General features: G+C 34.5%; 1 protein-coding gene across 1 annotated transcript in view; it reads left to right on the forward strand.

Annotated features, from left to right (window-relative positions):
• STPG2 (sperm tail PG-rich repeat containing 2) overlaps window positions 1-2,601 on the forward strand; it is a 638,369-nt gene extending 635,768 nt beyond the window's left edge. Inside the window, exon 13 of the mRNA XM_045997411.1 lies at window positions 2,449-2,601. Within this exon, the coding sequence (XP_045853367.1) occupies window positions 2,449-2,601 (153 nt within the window). The remainder of the gene's footprint in view (window positions 1-2,448) is intronic.
• Window positions 2,602-14,813: the final 12,212 nt, after the last annotated feature.

The raw sequence follows: 14,813 nt of genomic DNA on the forward strand, positions 1-14,813 counted from the left end.
TTATGTATCCTGTTGTACAGTGTTCTTGGAGAGAGGGGCATGAGAATCCACAAAAGATAAGTGTTGATAGCACTATACTAGGACTGGTACCTATCTTATAGGAGGTACTCAATAAATATCAGTTGAATTAATAATCCATTTTTTATTAACATATATTGTATTATTTGTTTCAGGGGTACAGGTCTGTGATTCATCAGTCTTACACAATTCATAGCACTCCTCATGGAGAATGCTGTGAATTGTGTAAGACTGATGAATACCCTCCCCAATGTCCATCACCCAGCCACCCCATCCTTCATACCCCCCCCACCAGCAACCTTCATTTTGTTTCCTGAGATTAAGAGTCTCTTATGATTTATTCCCCTCTCTGGTTACATCTTGTTTCATTTCTCCCTCACTTCCCCTATGATCCTCTGTCTTGTTTCCCAAATTCCTCATATCAGTGAGATCATATGATGATTGCCTTTCTCTGATTGACTTATTTCACTTAGCATAATGCCCTCTAGTTCAGTCCACGTCATTACAAATGGCAAGATTTCTTTTCTTGACGGCTGCGTAGTATTCCATTATATATATATATGTATATATATATATATATATACATACACACACACACACACACACACACACACACACACACCACCTTCTTTATCCATTCATCTGTTGATAGACATCTAGGCTCTTTCCATAGTTTGGCTATTGTGGACATTGCTGTTATAAACATTCGTGTGCACGTGGCCCTTCGGACAACTACGTTTGTATCTTTGGGGGTAAATACCCAGTAGTGCAATTGCTTGGTTGTAGGGTATCTCTATTTTCAACTTTTTGAGGAAATTCCATATTGTTTTCCAGAGTGGCTGCACCCGCTTGCATTCCTACCAACAATGTAGGAGTATTCCCCTTTCTCTGCATCCTTGCCAACACATGTTGTTTCCTGACTGGTTAATTTTAGCCATTTTGACTGGTATGAGGTGGTATCTCACTGTAGTTTTGATTTGTATTTCCCTGATCCCGAGTAATGTTGAGCACTTCTTCATATGTCTGTTGGCCACTTGAATGTCTTTTTTGCAGAATTGTCTGTTCGTGTCTTCTGCCCATTTCTTGATGGGATTATTTGTTCTTTGGGTGTTGAGTTTGATAAGTTCTTTATAGATTTTGGATACTAGCCCTTTATCTGATATGTCATTTGCAAATATCTTCTCCCATCTGTCAGTTGTCTTTTGGTTTTGTTGACTGTTTCCTCTGATGTGCAAAAGCTTTTTATCTTGATGAAGTCCCAATAGTTCTTTGCCATTGTTTCCCTTGCCTTCGATGATGTTTCTTGGAAGAAGTTGCTGTGGCTGAGGTGGAAGAGGTTGCTGCCTGTATTCTCCTTAAGGATTTTAATGGACTCCTGTCTCACATTGAGGTTTTTCATCCATTTGGAGTCTATTTTTGTGTGTGGTGTAAGGAAATGGTCCAGTTTCATTCTTCTGCATGTGACTGTCCTATTTCTCCAACACCATTTGTTGAAAAGACTGTCTTTTTTCCATTGCATACTCTTTTCTGCTTTGTTGAAGATTAGTTGACCATAGAGTTGAGGATCTATTTCTGGGCTTTCTATTCTGTTCCATTGATTTACATGTCTGTTTTTGTGCCAGTACCATACTATCTTGATAATTATAGCTTTGTAATTGAACTTGAAATCTGGAATTGTGATGCCACCAACTTCAATTTTCTTTTTCAATATTCCTCTGTCTATTCAGGATGTTTTCTGGCTCCATATAAATTTTAGGATTATTTCCATGATTTTTTTTAATGATCTTCTTTTTGCAAGAGATTTAGTAAACATCCCTCACAGCAAATGAAAATCAGACACTTTTTCTTTCTGTCTTTCTTTTTTTCTTTCTTTCCTTTTGTTTTTAGATTTTTGCTTTCTCAATGTTTTCATTGGTAAGTGAATGGTGACTTTAGATAAACTTCATCTTGTTACTTCATGTTCGTAATACCAAAGATAGTTGTGGGCAAAAGATATGCATTTAATCAGTATTTATTGAAATAATAAATGTTAAGAGAAGGCACATCTGAGAAATCAGTATCTACCTTCATTAGAAGCAAAATTTATTTTGAGAATAAAGATGATTTAATATTGATATATACAAAAAACTTATATTTTTAAAACATGATATAAGGTTTCATGAAAGACTTGGTCTCAAATATGTATAATCTTCAGCAAAACTGTTAAACATGTTTTAGTTAACCTCATGACTAGTAATTATTTTATACATTAAAGCACATTTATAGATATTAACCCTAGGAATCTTAAAGTGTACAGTATTAATGAATGGTATTAGTAAATTGTAACTTATTTACATTAATGAGCTCTTTATAGATTTATAAAAATAATTTCTCAGAGTTTTATGAATGACATAATTAAAATATCCTATTCTTTTGTTTGAATATCCATAGCTCAGTCCATTTTTAAGACATTCTGTTTTGAAGAAGACATTTAATGTCACTCTACCAAATCCTTCCCTGATTACGAAAGAAAACACTTTTACTGTAAAACAAAAAGCCAAACAAAAAAACCCAGGAAGCAAAGTAAAATCTTCTAAATGGTAAGTGTGGTTGTTCTCACTGAATCATAGGGTTGCTACATTTTTACAATCCATGAATTAACTGTCATACAGAATCTTTGAAACAGATAATTTTTTTCTGTCTTCAAAGCAATGTATTTGTATCCTTATTCTAGAGCTTGGTTGTTTATAGCCCTAGGGGGTAATTAACATATTATGGTAGAGACCACTATGCATGCTTCTAGAAATAAATGATGAACCTGGTCAAGATTACCTTTTTTAGAAAGTCTACTTTTCATTTGCCTTTAACACAAAGATAGGAGAGTTACCTTAATGAGGTGAAGCTGACAGCATTTCTTTTAATTAACCTATCTTTTAAAACAAAGAAATCTACAAAACAGTGCCATGGTCTAGTCAGTTATTGTGAGGCTACATCTCAGTGAAATATATAGGCTTTTTCAAACAAATTGTATAATCAAGCAAATTTGAACTAAGAATATTCCTAAATAAATAGTTAATAGGTATGGGTTAAACACCGAGTGTATAGTAATGACTAACAGTGGTTTAGGCTTTATTTGGGGTTTTTTTTTTGGTACCATAGGATGGGCTTGAATAATCTGATGTTACTGTATTCCAAAAGAGGTTGCTTTTCATTTCAGTATCTACACCACAAAATGACGTTATATTTCAGGAACCTACTGAGATTATATTAATTGCTAGGGAATTAGATTCTAAACAAAAAAAGTACTTATTAAAATTAAAATAATAAAATATAGAATTTAATATCTGATAAATCGTTAGACTACTTACTGGAGTAGTAGATTAGATTTAATCTAGATGTCATCAGAATTTATTCTTGCCACAACCTGGACCTCTGCCATCCATAATGGTAGCCACTAGTCACATGTGACTATTGAGCACTTGAAATATGGCTATTTCAAATTGATATGTACTGTAAGTCTAAAATGCACACCAGATTTTTGAAGACTTAGTTTGACAAAAAAAGGGCATAAAATATCTGATTAATACTTTTTAAATTTAATATATGTTGAAATGATAGTATTTCAGATATACTGGGTTAAATATACTATTATGATTATTACCAACTATTAATTTTGACAGTTAAATGTGATCATAGGTTCATATTATATTTCTGTTGGACGGTACTGGTCTAGAACATCTATGTTTTAGAATAGTCATTTCATCAGTATATTGGAAAACAATGTCTACAATAATTTTTTTTTAAAGATTTTATTTATTTATTTGACAGAGAGATCACAAGCAGGTAGGGGGGATTGGTGGGGGAGCAGGCTTCCTGCTGAGCAGAGAGCCCCATGTGGGACTCGATCCCAGGACCCTGAGATCATGACCTGAGCCGAAGGCAGAGGCTTAACCCACTGAGCCACCCAGGTGCCCCAAAAATGTTTTATTTTTTATTTTAGTTCCACTCTATTACATATTTTGTTATGACATAGAGCAATAGCCCATTAACTACTCATGGTCATTATTAATTATTAATATGTAGTAATTCTTTAAGATGCAAAAATATGAAAGCTATTTAATGTCATTTAAAACTACTGTCCTGACTTTTGTACTATAAATGTTATAATTTTCTCTTTTTCTTTTTTTTTAAATTAAAAAATTTTTAAATTTTATTTGACATACAGAGACCACAAGTAGGCAGAGAGGCAGGTGGCGGGGAGTGGGGGGAGCAGGCTTCCTGCTGAGCAGAGAGCCTGATGTGGGGCTCGATCCCAGGACCCTGAGATCATGACCTGAGCTGAAGGCAGAGGCTTTAACCCACTGAGCCATCCAGGCGCCCCTAAATGTTATAATTTTCAATCTATATATTTTTTGATCCCATAAAATGTTGTTATTGTCATTTCTTAAATTATATTTATTTATATTTACCCATATATTTATGTTTCATTGTTCTTTATTCCTTCTTGCATTGCTGTGCTTCTCTGTGTGATCATTATTCTTCTTTCTAATGAACTGCTTTTAATTTGTGTTCATGAAGGTTTGCTATTAATGAGTTCTCTCCTTTTTTGTTTGGAATCATTTTTATTTCATGTTCATTTTTAAAGAATATTTTTACTGGTTAAGGAATTAGAGGTTCCTATATATATTATTTTAGCACTTTAAAAGTGACATCGCATTGTATAATGCCTTCCAAAGTTTCTAAGAAAATGTTTTTCTTTTGAAAATGATGTGCCTTTTATTTATCTGGCTGCTTTTTCAAAATTTCTCTATGCATTTTAAGAAATTATTTTTAATGTCCTTAGGTTTTCCTGTCTCTACCCAAATGCTCCTTGGTGTTCACTAAAGTTCTGAATTTTGTAGGTTGATGTCTTTTTATTATGGAAAATCATCACCCACTATCTCTTAAAATATTGCTTTTATAACATCCTCCTTTATATTTTGAAAATGCAATTACAGATATTAAATCTCTTTCTTTACTGCATCTCATGTATCTTGTATATTCTTTTCCACATTATAGACCTCTTTCCTTCCTGTATTTCAGTCTGTATATTTTCTAACACTCTCTTTTCTAGTTCACTAATATTCTCTTCAATGATCCAATATGCAGTTAAACACATCTATTGTATTCCTAATGTTAATCATTATATTTTTAATTCTATAATTTCCTTTTCATTATTGTTTATACATTTCAATTATATGGAGAGGTCCTCTACCTTCTCAACAATTTTGTCACATTTTATTCTTTATTTATTTTAAAGGACACAAACTCTGAATCACCTTTGGATATGTTTTTATTGTCCTTTTATTCTCTTAGTTTCTATCTTTTGATTCTGTCCCCTGGCATGTCTAAGCTTGATCAAATGTTGGTCATAACTTATGAAAAATTACATAGGTAATTTGATGCTTTATCTCATATGATCTTCCTCCAGACAGAACATCTTTCACTTTCTCTCAGGCATCTTACATATGGGTCAACCATCTCTTCCCAGTGTGCAATTTAGCTTGTTCAGGATTGGGCTTCATGTTTCTGTGAGTGTTGATCGAATGACCATCAGGTATGTTCCCAGGGTAAGACCTTTCTGTGATCTTAGCAGGAAGTTAGTGGCAATCACTAGAGTTCTTCCTCTAATATTTTTACTTTCAGCCTTTGAAACTACCAAATACTCTGTGCAACTGCCTAGATATTTAGCTGCACTTTTGACTCTACTTCTTAGTCTTTTGACACTACCCCCACATCAGATAAAATCAAACAAATGTCCTGAGGGGAAAATGATACAATCTCAGACTCATCTGTGTTCTTCCCTTTTCTTTGGGATTTTGTCCCTTATGTCCTATTGTCTTGAACTCTAAGGTTTGTTTCTATAGACCCTGAGAGGGCCAGAGTATCAATTTAGATTCCTATCTAGTTTGTGGTTGTCTACCATGCTACCTAAAAACTCAAAGATCCTCTAAGGGAATGTGAGGCTCACCTCAATGCTATTCCCTCCTCACCTTTCTCACCAGGTTCCTGGGCTTTACAAGACCTGGTTGTGTAGCTCTCTTCTCTTAAATAAACATAATCAGAAATAAATTCTGTCATTTTTCTCAGAGACTTGGTCTGCAGTGAGTTACTCGGCCATATCTGATATTCTTCCTTTACTATAGCTTGCTTTCTTTCCCTTTTACCTCTAAAACAATTTCTGAAATCTGATAACTTTGATGGACATTTATAACTGAAAAGAATATCTCCTAAACATGATATATCTTGACATGTAACTAATTACTCAACATCCTACTAAAAAGTGCATATTCTATTTTAAGGAAATGTATGTTCTTATTAAACTTACTTGCAAATCTATTTCTTTTTTAGTTCAGTTCAGTTAGCCAACATATAGTACATCATTAGCTTTTGATGCGGTGCCCAATGATTTGTTAGTGGCAAATCTATTCCTTTAAGATTATTGTCACATTATAAACTAAAAGAATATGTTAAGGTTGTATTGTTAGTTATTTAATTATTTTTACCAGATGTCACACAAAAATAAGTCCTTCAAAAGTATTTTAGTATCCCAGACATGCCCACCCACATCTTAAGTCCTTTGTGAAATAAACCTTCAGAAGATAAAACCAGACTAGCTCCTTATTCAACTAATCACCATTATAGATGAACAAAAAGACTAATTCTATCTTTTCTGTTTATATGCTCTCCTAGGATTACTACGAGAGAACCTCACAAAATGACATTAGATTTCCATTCAGAATTTCTCTGCATTTCAGTCAGTATAGTGTCATATGGAGCCTTCCTCCTTTAATTAACTTTCAGGGAAAACAATTTCATTTCACAATTAGAGAGAAATATAGTGCTTGGCTGAACTACTACCTTAACTGTAAAGAAAACTGTGTGAGTTAACATGTTCAAAGGGCTGCTCTGAGCTCCACTCATGCTTGGATGAAGGGGAACAAGCCACGTAACAGAAGGGTGTTGGGTGATTGAAAATGGGGAAAGAATTGCCATCTGAATACCAAATAACAGGGATGATGGCATTAGAACAAGTTTCTGGACTTCACAGGTTACCCTGTGTCAATCAAGCCACATTTGTTCAACTGTTCCTGGTCATAATGGAAATGAATATAAAATATTTTTGTTATGTGTAGTATTTTGTTATGTGTAGTTTCACATAAAACTTAGTGAAAGTATTGATACTTCTTCTGAGAAGAAATCTAGTACAGCCTCAGGCACCTAAGTGGCTCAGTCGGTTAAGTGCCTTCTGCTCAGTTCTGATCCTGGGGTCCTGAGATCCAGAACCACTCACTGGGGAGCCTGCTTTTCCCTCTCCCTCTGCTTGCTGCCTGCCATTCCACCCCCCCCACTGGCTTGTGCTCTGTCTCTCTTTCTCTGTGAAATGAATAAGTAAAATCTTAAAAAAAAATCTAGTATAACCTCTTATGTGTTACAAGTACATTTTATAAAAAATTTAATTATAAAGAAGCTTAATTCCCAGAATATTAACCAATGGGAAAATTAGTATATTAAATTATATTTTAAAAGTATGAACAGCTTATTTGGTTGCTATTTCTTTTCTGTTCTCTCAGCTGGATTAAATACATTAATATTTTGGTATAATATCCCAAACTACTGCAGGTATTATATATATTTAATATATACTTTTAACTACTTTGAGTCTCCAGCAGAGTCATTAGGACAATCTAAAAGCTAGGATTATCACATAATATGAACTACCGATATCAGTGATACTTAGTCAATCTGGTTAGAAGGAAAGAGTGTTTTGTGAAATTTTTGTATCTTTTTTTTTAATTTGAGGTAACGAACTAGAGGAGCAATCTGAAAGAATATTTTGGCTTAGGTTGAGAAGTACAATAGAGACACCACTTACTGAAACAGCTTTTCTTTCCCCACAGATATATTCTAAAGGTATTATCTATTAATATAAAGGTAAGCTGACAGTTCTCTCACAAAGAAGCAGTTCCATTTTGATGATGCCCTCCATCAGCTATTCAAAGGAATATAATTGCTCTTCTAACCTCAAGAGATAGAAAAATCTGAAAAAAAAAAAAAAAAAAAAAAAAAAAAAAAGAGATAGAAAAATCTGTTCTTGCAAGACATTTAATTCTTTTTTTTTCTCAAAATTTTCCTATTACCAGTATATATATATATATTCATTGCACTCTTTTGAAACATTATTATTAATGCTTCCATATAAAACACAATGCTGAATAAAGACATCTGAAAACCCTTTCTTTTTTACTTTTGTATTTCATTCTCTAACCAGAGACTACAATTACTTTCCAAATACTAGGCGTCCTGAAAATAAGTACATTATGTTATTATATGTATGTGTTATCCACTTGACTTCTTTTCTTATTTTTCATTTCTCTGAAATTATAAAAGTAGAGAATAAGAGTCACAAAAATATTATTTACTTTGTGTATGTTTTACTTTGTGTGAAGTTTATGTATAGATAGGAGATCAAGGGAAAAGTGATTAAATTACAGCAACACACAGGGGCTCCTGGGTGGTTCAGCTGGTTAAGCATCTGACTTTTGATTTCAGCTCAGGTCATGATCTCAGGGTCCTGAGATCAAGCCCTCATGGTGGGCTCCGTGCTCAGTGCACAGTCTGCTTAGTCTCTCTCTTCCTCTCCCTCTGCCCCTCCCCCTTCTTGTGATCATTCTCTGTCTCAAAAAATAAAATGAAACTCTGAGCTCATGTTCTAGTTATGTAACCCTAACTAAAGTTCTGAATCTTTGTTCTGTGGCTGTAAAAGCAGTTGGTGTGCTAGATCAGTAGTTTTCAAACATAGCGGCTGCTTCACCATTGCCAAATGAGTTGATAAAATACCACAGCTTCCCACTATCTAACAACGCCCCAGCTACTGTACTCTGGGATGAAGACTTGGAACCTCTATTTTGCTCTAGGTGTTTATGTGGTGAAATTAAACTCTACCTACATAATTCCCAAAGTTTCTGTCATCCCTATAGCATTTTTTTCAGCAGTTGCCTGTTCATACGTCATATGAACCATGTAAAATATAGTTTTGGTCACAGAAATTTCAGAAAAGCAAGAGCATTTGAAGTACATTACATATGTTGTAACAACCTTGCATGTATCCTTTTCAGGGAGTACCTTATGGAATTATTTTTATTGTCTTCCTCTTAATTATATTCCTCTATGATAGATCACATAATATGAAAATCTGTTCATGAAAGAAAAATAGAAAGATGAAAATTCAGAATGTGGGAGAGTTCACTGGTTACAACTCTCAAGATAATGTATTAATTATTCATTCAATAGAACTAATTCTTATGTCTGTAATCCTAAAATTGTGTAAAAACTCTCCAGACTAGAACTAGCTGGAAGAACAGAACTAATTGGAAAAGACTTCCCCCACCACCAACTGATCCTTTCCAATAATTATATCCAATAAGTTTTTTATTTGCTTTAGTTAGTTTTCATTTCTTTCAATTGAACCATCAGTATTACTTAATATTAGTTTTCCTTGAGGAAACTTGTCTCTTACATGATAATTACAGAGCTCATTTTGCAGAGGCACTTTTTTATTTAGAAATGTTTTTTAATCATCTCTTGTTCTTTAGTGTTATTGACCAATTTAACCTTTGCTTAATATGTTAGTGATCAAGATATTCAATGTTATTATCAAAGGAATTTCATGAGCAGGGCAATCCACCACATGGACACTCCCAAAATATGTGCTATTACTGCTAGACTGTCGGGGTTTCCCTGTGTTGCCCAGGGTTGTCATTAACTATGGTAATACAGATAAACCCCTGCTCTAACTGACACCAGAGCATGCTGCCTACAGTCCCCCAGTGTTAGGGGCAGTTAAATTGCAAACAGGATCAATGATTTGAATGATCTTCCCTTGTGACTTCTAACTCTATATCCTTATTTTTAAAAAAGATTTTATTTATTTATTTGACAGAAAGAGAGAGACAGCAGGAGAGGAAACACAAGCAGAGGGGGTAAGAGAGGGAGAAGCAGGCTCACTGCTGAGCAGGAAGCCCAATGTGGCATTCTATGCAGGGCTCGATCCCAGCACTCTTGGGATCGTGACCTGAGCAGAAGCAGATGTTTAGCTACTAAGCCACCCAGGTGCCCCTGATTTTAAAGATATTGCTTTCTGGTATGTTAATTAATACTACATAGTGTATTTTTTCCAATCGGAAGCTATTAAAAAACTAGCACTGTACTTCATTTTTAGCAGCTCTGCAAAATTATCAACCTCTTTATCTCCAAGGTTGTTGAAAATGTAATTTATGTGCCCTAATTCTCATTACTTTAAATCAGACCTTACCAGTGATTATCCCTAAATTTGGAGGAAATGCATGAAGCAGTTTTCATGGGATTTAATACTAAACCTTTAGAAATTAAAAATGTATCTCTACAAAGAAATTACATATCATATTTAACAGGGACTATTCATTTAGAAATTATATATATGCTATCTATAAACTATATATACTATAAACTATAATCTAAAAAACTATTTATAGTTTACTTTTGTAGTATAAAGTTTAAAAGCTGAGACTGCTCTATAAAACTCAAGATAACAAAGCTTCTATTTGTAATCTTGCACTCATAACTACTGAACATGAATTTGTTTATGTAGGATCCCTGTATTACTTACACCTAGAGTTCTAATAAATGACAAGTACTAAAAAATTAATTAGAGTTTTGTCTGCAGAATTATCTCGTGCACGTGTGTGTGTGTGTGTGTAAAACTTAAAGTAAGCTACTTCTCCAAAATTTTTTACCTAATTCTTGAAAAGGTGAGGAGTGTTTTCTCTACGCTCCTTTGAAAGTAATATACTTAGCATAGAAGAAAGGATATGAGATTTGGGGAAGTGGTTTTGAGCTAATGATGTTCAGTTAGAGACAAAACTTTGAGTGATGCTAATTAACACAATAATAAAGATGACAATTTTTCTGAACAAGAAGAAAGGCCTGTAGAAGAGAATAACATCAATCCATGAGATACCACTTAATATTTCACAGAGCAGCTTCCATACGAGGCAACAGATAATAAAAACCAAGTTGACATCAAGAAAGAAAATTCGAGACCATGTCTTGGTCAGGGCCCCTTCAGCACAATGAAATAAGTCTTTCATTATACACTTACATCTAAAATCATATTTTACCACATTAAGTAACAAATATTATGTAATATGACTGAGGAGTCAAGAAAGTTTCGTTAAGCATCTACTCAGCATGACAGTGAAGTGCATAGCAGATTTAAGAAATGTGTCCATTAAAAACAATTATAATTTTTCATTAATAGTATTTAAAAGGTTATAGCTCAGCTGTCTAGGTAATTCAGATATCCAGAATGATATATACTCTGAGGATTATGATTTTATCTTCATATGAAGTAGATCTTATTGATGAACTGTCTTCAGTTTGCCTTGGTGCCTATCCATATAATTTTCTCTACAGTCAAATAATGAAAGATCCAAAATGGGTTTTAACATCATTCTTAGTAGATAACATCATAGGGGAGGCATAAATTCATTACTAAAGCTTGTCTTCTCTTCTGAAGGTTAAATATGTCTTAAATCTTGTTGCAAAAGGATTTATAAAAAGAAAGACACTATTCTAAAAACAAAAATTTTCTCATTTTGAATTTCATGTTGTAAATTGCTTCAAACGTGAATGAGGATCTATGTAATCTATAGGATGATGTGGAATATTACACTTAAGCCCAGATTCTTAGAGCGTGTTTCTTACTTGCATAAATTCATATTATTGTTTTAAGCAATAATGAGACAAGCAGGGGCCCCTGGCTGGCTCCGTTGGTGGAGCACGTAACTCTTGATATCCGGGTTGTGAGTTCAGGCCCCATGTTAAGTGTAGAGATTACTTAAAACCAAAATCGTTTAAAAATTTTAAAAAAATGAGACAATAAATTGAATATAGTATTAATCACTATAGTTTTTATGTAAGAATGATAATAATTGCAAGCTGTTTGCTAAGGGGTCACAGAACAAATTTTTAGAAAAGGAAAGACTATTTTCCCATATCCTGTGTATAAAGCTGTTCATCCTCAAAGTTATGAAATTAATACTTAAGAATAATTTTCCATGTATGTCAAATAGAGGTAAACTGCTTATCTTAAAACAAGGAAGTTAACTACCAATTGAAAAATTTGTGCAATAGATCATTGTTTTATTCAACAATAAAAGGGATTTACATTTTCTTTAATAATTGATAAGGTCTCATTCTGTTACATTCTCAATGCAGTTAGTGGTATAAATTCATATCAAGGACTCTTTAAAACTTGCAACTCACAGAGTATGAACACAATTCTGCAATGAAGAAATATGTACATAATGGGAGAACTCAATCAACATTTTTCTTAAACTGCAAAGAGTAGGTAGACTTAAGTGTCTTTGAGTTCTTGATGTTTTGATGTTTTCATTAAACGATATAAACTTCAGAAACAGTCTTCAACTTATATATCTTCATATCACCCAAAATGCACAGCAAAATATTTTGCATATAGTTGTCAATTAGTCAATACATGTGGATTTTCTAAGACAAATTCTGCACGTTCCAGATCGATGATAAAATAAGAGATGCAGCAAAACAAGGTAAGGTGTTTTCTCCTTTTGTTCAGGCTAAATATTATTGCAGTGTTGTCAAAAGTATCATGCCACCTTCGAAGTGCCTATTTTACTAGAACTTGTTGTAACTTACTTGTACAGATGAAAAGAATCTTCCATATCTATATGGTTGAATTATGTTCAAAAAGATGTTGAAGTCCTGACTCCCAGTGTCTGAATGAGACTTTATTTGGGAATAGAACATTTGCAGATGATCAAGTTAAAACAGATTATTTGGGTGGGTTCTAATCCAATATGATTCTTAGATTCTTAGATTTTTAGCTTTGAGATAACCAATATATTCACAGGTTGACCTTGCTGGAAGCAGGGTTCACCTCTATGTGTGGACACCCTCTACAATTCTGAATGCTAAATGCTCTCCTACACTGATGGCTGCTGACCCGAACTTTTAAACACTATTAGATCAGCATGATAAAGCTGACTTAGAGCAAACACGGAGGAGTGACTCCTGTTATTTCGTTGCTGGTCTCCTCTTATTGCTATTGCTTAAGGGAGTTTAAGCTGGGACTTTAAAACAAAATTGTTTTAACTGCCGTGCCCTGAATGCCATAAATTGTATCCTGTTTACTTGCCCTAAACTATTTTCGGCCACTTACTTCATATGTCTGCCTAGAGGTCTCAGGTTCTGCGGAGACATACAGGTAGGTAGCGAATTGGTTCACTGTCCTGCTGCCTAAGCTCCCTGCACATTGCTTACTTTGTTCATTAAGCTCGTAATTTCAAATATGATTCTGCCCCGGGTTTCTGTGTCCTGTATTAGGCCATCTAGTTCCTTCACTGTTTCCTTTGTGATCAATCTCATCCCCGAGACAACCTCTTTCTGCTTCAGTTCTTTTTCTTTATTGTTAGAGAATTAAGTGCTTGTTCCCACCTTTTTAAATCATATCATTATCTCTGAGTTTGATTCTTTCTGGGGCATTTGGTGACTTTTCTTTTATCATCACTAACCTTTTTAATTTTGCATAAATCCTTTCTGCTTACTGATAAAATTGGCTCAATCCATTTTGTGTATTTACTTTCCTTGTAGTGGCAGAATTTCTGGTGCTCTGGCTTAAATTTGTCTGTAAATACCGCAAAATTTCCACCAATAGATAGACACAAAGGACCCATGCCCTCACCAAAACCAAAGTGCTAACAGAAGACACGAACAGACATTTCTGCAAAACAGACATCCAAATGGCCAAAAGACACATGAAAAAGTGCTCCACATCACTCAGCATCAGGGAAACACAAATCAAAACCACAGTGAAATACCACCTCATACCAGTCAGAATGGCTAAAATTAACAAGTCAGGAAATAACAGATGTCGGTGAGGATGCAGAGAAAGGGGAACCCTCCTACACTGTTGGTGGGAATGCAAGCTTGTGTAGCCACTCTGGAAAACAATATGGAGGTTCCTCAAAAAGTTGAAAATAGAGCTACCCTACGACCCAGCAATTGCACTACTGGGTATTTACCCTAAAGATACAAATGTAGTGATCTGAAGGGGCACGTGCACCCGAATGTTTATAGCAGCAATGTCCACAATAGCCAAACTATGGAAAGAACCTAGATGTCCATCAACATATGAATAGATAAAGAAGATGTGGTTTTATATATATATATCCAGCCATCAAAAAAGCAAAACTTTGTCATTTGCAATGACATGGATGGAACTAGAGGGTATTATGCTAAGTGAAATAAGTCAGTCAGATAAAGACAATTATCATATGATCTCTCTGATATGAGGAATTTGAGATGCATGGCGGGGATCTTGGGGGGAAGGGAAGGTAAAAAATGAATCAAGATGGGGCCAGGGAGGGATACAAACCATAAGAGACTCTTAATCTCAGGAAACAGACTGATGGTTGCTGGGGGGTGTTGGGGGAAGGAATAGGGTGGCTGGGTTATGGACATTGAAGAGGGTATGTGCTATGGTGAGTGTGTGAATTGTGTAAGACTGATGATTCACAGACCTGTACCCCTGAAGCAAATAATACATTTTACGTTTAAAAAAAGAACAAAAATAAAATAAAATAAATTACAAATTTTCACAAGGTGCCTGGGTAGCTCGGTCAGTTAAACAACTGCCTTCAGCTCAGGTCATGATCCCAGGGTTCTGAGATTGAGTTCTGAATGGGACTCCCTGCTCAGCA

This window comes from Meles meles, chromosome 2 (assembly GCF_922984935.1).
Source record: "Meles meles chromosome 2, mMelMel3.1 paternal haplotype, whole genome shotgun sequence".
NCBI lineage: Eukaryota > Metazoa > Chordata > Mammalia > Carnivora > Mustelidae > Meles > Meles meles.